The sequence below is a fragment of the Penaeus monodon genome, chromosome 29 (assembly GCF_015228065.2).
Source record: "Penaeus monodon isolate SGIC_2016 chromosome 29, NSTDA_Pmon_1, whole genome shotgun sequence".
NCBI classification, from domain to species: Eukaryota; Metazoa; Arthropoda; class Malacostraca; order Decapoda; family Penaeidae; genus Penaeus; species Penaeus monodon.
Genome location: NC_051414.1, coordinates 37,531,223 through 37,531,920, shown reverse-complemented (window position 1 = coordinate 37,531,920; position 698 = coordinate 37,531,223). Strand labels below are relative to the sequence as shown.

The following is a 698-nucleotide window of genomic DNA, read 5'->3' as shown; positions in this document are numbered from 1 at the left end:
GGAATTGAATGATTTATCCCAAAATTCTCCTAAAGTTCTTACGAGAAAATTTGTTGATTTTTAGTTTGTTCATAAAACTCAATCTTATTAAATGAAAGGTATTTTTTAAAAATGTTTTATTATTAATTCTGTCAGACAATTCATAACTTGCGTCTTGCTTTTATATATGAATTAATTAGCGAATTTTGACGTTTTGAAACATTATTTCCGATTTTCTCCCTATTCTTAGTTACGAATCGATTTCGCCTTTATCTTAAATATCTCCGTTGCAATCAACACGCAACGAACAAGAACATGAACGTGATTTTAAAAAAGCATTAATGTAAATTCCTGGAAAAAAATAAAAAATTAAAAATGAAATTCAAAATTCCCAACAACAATCCTTAACAAAACACAAAACCAACCAACAACCCACCTTCCTTGAAGCCGTCAGAGTTCCATCTACATCAAAGAGGCAAATCATCCCAGGAATCCGCCCCATTTCGCGTCAAAAGAGAGAAAGAAGAAGGAAGCTGCGGGCAGGCGTCTCGCTCCCTGACAGACGACGCGGCATCAGCTGTTTCTCGCTCCCCGCCACATCAACACGTTAATCTAGCGCTGAGTTTAGCGGGTCCAGCGCTTTCTGCTATTTTCGCATTTGGGTCTTATTTTCTCGGTTTGAATTATTTGTTTTGGTGGTTTATTGTGAGGGAGATGTG

The 698-nt window shown here is 36.7% G+C and overlaps 1 protein-coding gene across 2 annotated transcripts in view; it reads right to left on the bottom strand.

Annotated features, from left to right (window-relative positions):
• LOC119592229 (phosphomannomutase-like) overlaps positions 1–587 on the bottom strand; it is a 5,852-nt gene extending 5,265 nt beyond the window's left edge. For both annotated transcript variants that reach the window (XM_037941063.1, XM_037941062.1), the window contains exon 1: positions 416–587. In XM_037941063.1, the coding sequence (XP_037796991.1) occupies positions 416–481 (66 nt within the window). In that variant the 5' untranslated portion in view covers positions 482–587. The remainder of the gene's footprint in view (positions 1–415) is intronic.
• Positions 588–698: the final 111 nt, after the last annotated feature.